Below are 6,000 nucleotides of genomic sequence, written 5' to 3' on the forward strand. Positions count from 1 at the left end.
GCAATAAATTCATAACTAAGTTACAAAATATCCTAATTAAAACATTCACAACTACCTATAACACTTTTTAACTTTAAGGAAAAAACATACGCTTAATTTATGAGTTCAGAACAAAACCAGCTTTGGCTATGCGTATAACCAACACACAGAGGCTAACAAAGCCCCAAACCTAATAACTTCTATCCCTCGCCCTGTAATTCACTGAACATAAAACACCTTCGCAACGGTAACAGTAAGCCAGTAATAAATAAATAAAAACAAGCACGTGCATTTCAAACTGAAAGATCATTAAGAGTAGATATTACAATGACACCTACTAGGAAAAAAATGTTACAAGAAAAGTGAAGAACATATGTAGAATCCACAGTTTAGAGTATATCACTGCAAATTTGATAGAACTTGTCAGTTTTACCTAGAAACCAGAGAATTAAAATTTCTTATCAAAACAGGCAAATTTCATTTGTAAGAACACATTAGTTTAGTCACTTCGAGAAAAAAAATTGCCAGACTAACCTCTGAGAGCCCTTAAAGGAGGAAACACACCTAAATTCAGTATTCTGTCATTTCACATTCCTTTACACAATATGTAGCTTTGCTTTACAAAGCGTGACTAGTTCAAGAACTAAAAATCAAGATAAGAGCTGCAGGGGAACGGTTAGGTCAGGGCTTGAAGTGGTGATGGAGCACCTGGTGAAGGGTTTTGGCTGGCCCAGGGAGCGCAGGCAAATTGTTTGCACCTGTGCTCCCCACCTGACCAGAAGGGGTGGATGCAGGTGGAGCCCCCTGGGCTCATGTAAGGGCCAGCCACTGCAGGGAGAGCATCTCTTGGGCCTAGGCTGCTGCTGAGAAGGAGTGCTGCACAGCCAGAGAGCCCCTTCAGCAGTTGGGGGAGTGCCATTCTTCTTTCTGTATGGGACTATTGGCCTACCTGTGAATACTTTCCCTGATATCACCAAGAACCTGTTAGAAGCAATTTTGCTTCTCTGTGAGCAGAACAGAGATATTCAACAAAATTTACAGGATTTTCTTTACTAACCAATGTGTTAATTTCAGGTGCACAGTTAATGGTGAAAACAGAGCATTTGTGGAAAAAAGAAGTCCAGTAAAACAGGCCACAAGAGTTTGACATTTAGTCTTCGCTGAACATCTGTTGCAAAGCATGACAGGTAGAGCTCATCTGATTTCTTCTCCAATGAAATAATCTACTGAACATAACCGGGTAAGACTTCATTTCTTCAAGTACTGACTGAAGAAGGTCTTGTACATCACCACAGTGGTACACCACTTCCTGCCTTAAGAACTGCAGCGCTAAGCCACAGAGATTAATGGCTGCAAACACCAATCAAACACAAGCAACAGAAAATAAACATTAGCAAATTTATTAACAGCAAGTTGCAGAAAGATAGCTACTCTAAATTACAACTCTTATTCAGTCTTGTTAAACTGTATTCGATAATTACAATCGGAAAATAAACTAAAGGAGGGAACTACAAAAATGCAATTTGTAACTAACAGTGTTACAAGACTTTTTAACAGAAACTTGTGTATATACAAGTCTTATTTTTGTTGACCCACAGTGTTACTGTTATAACTCCTGCAACCACTGATAAAATGGCTCATGCTATTACCACAACCACTCAATAAAAAATCAATTCTACTCTTTCTGAGCCCCCGTTTGAACTTGTGACACTATTAAATGAATTAAATTTGCTTTCCTGGCAAAACACAGCACAGTTAAAGCAGGCGGAAGTAGAGTGAACAATCCTTCATCAACCTTACCAGCTACTCTGACTCTTAAAAGAAAACTTAGAGGATCGGTCCTATACTTCGATTGCTCTCACAAAACTCGCCAACCTACCAGCAAGCGCTCCATAAACCCTGAGGTGCTGTACAAGTTTCTGCAACCACTTAATATAGTTGCAACCCAGGAAGGTACAGTATGTGCTGAACAACTGCCTCACAGTTTTTTTTCAGCAAATTCAAATCTTAGATACATAAACAATGCTCTTCTGTTACTTCTTAATACTTTTAGCTATCTTTTACTTAAGATACATATCACCTTAACAAAGAGAACAAAGATCATTCTGGAACTTTTATAAGTATATAGGGAATGGACAGTTCACAGAAGCAGAAGTTTCCTGTTGTATGACCAAAGCCATCATAATTACAGAAATTGCAACTTCTATGCTAATGCACATTCCATTCTCTTGTTCACCTCACTGGAAGATGCTGTCAAAGATACAATGACCAGGTTTGGCTTAGCAGGACCAGGTAAAATTAACTGGCGCATGGAAAGCAACTAAGAAATTGATTAACCTATGGACCATAATATAATTACTGAGAAAGAGGCAATTTTTGCTATTATGTTTATTTAAATAAAGCTATCTGTAAAGTCTGAAAGCGGGTACTTCTAATACTTAGAAAGATGGAATACTTCAGAGCAGAAATAAAAATCCTCTTCCCAGCCTTCCCCTTACAAATATGAGAAGGGTATCTCTGTGTATAAGACTCAATACAATCATAGCAACCTGAAGACCATGAAGGGATGGAAAGGGGAAGTTCACTCGTCCTCTCCAGAAGATAAGTAAAGCATAATAGTCTTTCAAGATCAAGAAATCCAGAGCCTGCTTGAAGAATTTGGAGAACGCAGCACACACACCTTCTGGAAGCTGGACAGGGCACAGGGGCATGGCTTTTCACTCAGCTCTGTATGCTGGCTTTGCTCACCAAATCATTGTTGAAAAATATTGAATGAAAAAGCTTTTTTTCTTAAAGCCAAACAGTAGCTTTTCATCTCTCATTGCTGCAGTTCTATTTACTACATATTTGCTATCTTTCCTAGTCATTTATCACAAAATTTTAAGCTGATGTGCTCCGATATGCTGCTAAAACACAGACTTAAGAGAACTGTAGCAATTCATTTAACCTTCTCTGTTGCTAAAATAACTGAGCTTACTAAGGATCAAATACAATTCGTATAATCAACCACCAATATTTAAGTAACATTTTTCATTTCATAAGTAGAAATCTAATGAGTTGCAACTACCACAGCTCTCTGACTACAACCTGTCAAACCCAACATGTAAGAGATTACCTGTTCTGAAGCTGCTATGTCATTGTTAATGGAGGCAAAGAGATAAAACACATTTACCTTAGCACTGAACTTCAAACTCTCTAAAAAACTAACCAATGCCTCTCCTTTTTGCCACGATTTATGTACCTGACAATAAAATAACCTCAAAGCATCAACTGGGCTTGTCTACTGACAAATGCAGGCCAGCTTAATACCTGCAAGCCCTGATGCTGTGCTGCCTATTATCCAGCAGATCAAACTCAGATCTCAGTCATACACTGAGCCTCTGCCAGGAGACCTCAAGAACATCCACGATAAAACCTTCTGTCAACAACGAAACATTAAAAGATTACAGTAGAACTAGTCAATCTTCTGGAAGATTTTCTGACTTTCTGGAAGATTACTCTCCCACGCGCTTCCAAGCAATCACAAGCACATCTTCACCAAATCCAAGACATTTTTTAAAATATAACTTAGACTTAATTGGGTATATTGATTTTTGGAATTACTTTTATTGGAAACAAAATCCCCAGTAATGTTAGTTGTACCCATTTACCTATTTCTACTCTTGCAGAAAGAAAACAAACAAACAAAACAGCTTTGGGTATTTATCCCAATGAAGAGTTTATGCAGTTCTGGCACTATGAATGTGGGGTGAGTTCTCTGTCAGATTTGTTACAAGGACGCTCATGTCACTAAATCCAGAATCTCCTCAAGTTGGACTCCTCTACAACAGCCTCGCCCTGCAGTCTCTCTGCCAACTCCAAAGGCCAAAGCCCATCATCATCACCTAGATATAGTCCTCTACTCCCCACTTGTTTAAAAGCTTTATTTTTTCAATCTGTGATCCCATACTGTACCTCACAGCCAGCACTCAACACAGTTTCTACCGTTCATTCTCACCTCTCTTACAGTTCTGTGCTGCCGTGATAGTGAACAACTGCGGTGTGCTGTGCAGAGGCCAGAACCCACTGGGCTGCCCAACCAAGCATTCCCTCACCACCTGGCTGCACCCTGCTCCCTTCAGCTCAGGCTGCCCTTACAGGCTGTATGCCAGCTGCAGTTATAACCCTCTCTTTTCATTCTCTGTATAAAACACCATGGAATCTTCCTCTGCAGTTTTTACTGAAATAATAAAAGCGGAGCTGTTCAATACAGATTTTATAATCCTTGGTTTACAAGAAGAGAACAGAAAAAGGTCATGGAAAGAACAAAATAACAAGCTAAATCCACCTCTTCTTATCTAGTTCTGCCTTTCACAGCTCCTCTTCCAGAAAAAGGCCCATTTCCTTCTTTTTAACACAGCATAAATACGACTATAAGAAAATGCTTCACTGTATTTCTCTTAAAGAACGTAAGTCATGCGAATTCAACATACGGAACGTGATTAATCGCATAATAAAGTGTATCCCTATGTTTGGTAAATGACCCCAAATCCGCAGAGATTTCTCACTAAAGGATGGTTGGTCCCACAACAGCCTGAAAGAAGCAGCCCGCCTAGGACACCGCCAACGCTCCCGACACCGCCTAACTCTTCCCCTCGTTTTCGCCCACCCCAGCCACGGCCCGCGGCCCCCTCGCCCTCTGGCAACAAACAAGCGCTCTCGGGGACGGAAGGCAAAAACGCCGGGAGCCCTCGCACTTCTCTCAGCACTGACACCGCAAATCCACAACGGAGCGACCCACGGCTGTTACTGATGTTGCTCTTCTGTTTTGTTTCGGGGGACGCGCTTCCATTTGGCCGCACAATCGCTACCCAAGCGTGTCGTCGTGCCGTGCACTAACGAGCGCAAACGCTGAATTTACACGAGTGAGGTACCTCCTCGGCTCATCGCGTCACCTCACCGCCGTTACCCGCCGCGGGCGGCCGAGGGGCACGAGGCGGCCCGGCCCGCTCCCTCGGCGCCCGCTCCCCCGCTCCCAGGCGCCCCGGGCCCGCTGCAGCGCCGAGCGGGGGAGGACGCGCCGCTGCCCGCCCTCCGCCTCAGCACCGCGCCGCGCGGACGGCGACCGTTAGGCGCGGCCGTCGGCGCCCCGCCCCGCCGCACCTGGATGTAGTTGGTCTCGCAGTACTCGGCCACCCGCTCCAGGTTCGTATAGCTGTCGAACAGGGCCCGGCGCCCCCCCGGGATCTCCTCCTCCAGCAGCATTTGCAGCTCCGCCATCTTCACATCCTCTCACTCCGTCCGCACGCCCGTCCGCACGCCCTCCCGCAGCACCGCTCCCTCGCGCCGCTCCCCGCCGCCAGGCCCGACCTCGCGCCGCGGGCAGGGAGCGCGCCAGACCCCCACCGCACCGGGGGCGGGGCGCGGCCGGCTGCTCCTCCTGCGCACGCGCGCGCCCCCCCACCCCCGTCCCACCGCCCTCCTCCTGTCCCCGCGCGCCCACTTCCGGCCCGGAGGAGCGGGGCCGCGGCTGCAGCAGGGGCTGGGAGCACGCGCTCCGAACGCGCGGGAGCAGCGCGCGCCGCGAGCCGCTCTCGTGCTTCCAGCAGCCGGTGCCTTCTGACCCCAGGGTCTGTAAAGCAGGAGTTCCGCATCCAAACACGCTGGTTTTGCTGTAGTTAAAGAATAAAGCCTAGATGTCGGTCTTTCTGCTTACTGTTAACACACCCTTGCAGAGATATGGTCTGAGCCTTTGCTACAAAGTAAGAAAAGCCAAGCAATGTCAACGTCCAAAGTGATGCAGGGGGCTCACATCTGCAAAAATCGGCCACGGTCAGGCCTCCCACCAGTGAACAACACGTCCACCATTGGTACCGGGCCCCATCTGCCTCCTCCCCAGCATCACATCGGCTGCGGCAGCTCCAGTGGTTGCTCACACCCACGCTCCCGGGCACTGGGGCCAGGCTGGACGCAGGCTGAGGCTTCCCTTCTCCCTTCATTTACTTCTCAGGTGTCAAACCAAGCTGTCATTTGGCAGCTCCT

General features: G+C 46.0%; 1 protein-coding gene across 15 annotated transcripts in view; it reads right to left on the minus strand.

Annotated features, from left to right (window-relative positions):
• ABI2 (abl interactor 2) overlaps positions 1–5,397 on the minus strand; it is a 60,860-nt gene extending 55,463 nt beyond the window's left edge. For 6 of the 15 annotated variants that reach the window (XM_021397505.1, XM_021397498.1, XM_021397493.1 and 3 more), the window contains exon 1: positions 5,122–5,396. In XM_021397505.1, the coding sequence (XP_021253180.1) occupies positions 5,122–5,238 (117 nt within the window). In that variant the 5' untranslated portion in view covers positions 5,239–5,396. Of the gene's footprint in view, positions 1–513; positions 533–4,759; positions 4,869–4,892; positions 5,035–5,121 lie in introns of those variants that run through there. The other 9 variants (XM_021397496.1, XM_021397494.1, XM_021397502.1 and 6 more) reach the window with 6 other exon arrangements.

The sequence above is a fragment of the Numida meleagris genome, chromosome 5, assembly GCF_002078875.1.
Source record: "Numida meleagris isolate 19003 breed g44 Domestic line chromosome 5, NumMel1.0, whole genome shotgun sequence".
In the NCBI taxonomy this organism is placed as follows: domain Eukaryota; kingdom Metazoa; phylum Chordata; class Aves; order Galliformes; family Numididae; genus Numida; species Numida meleagris.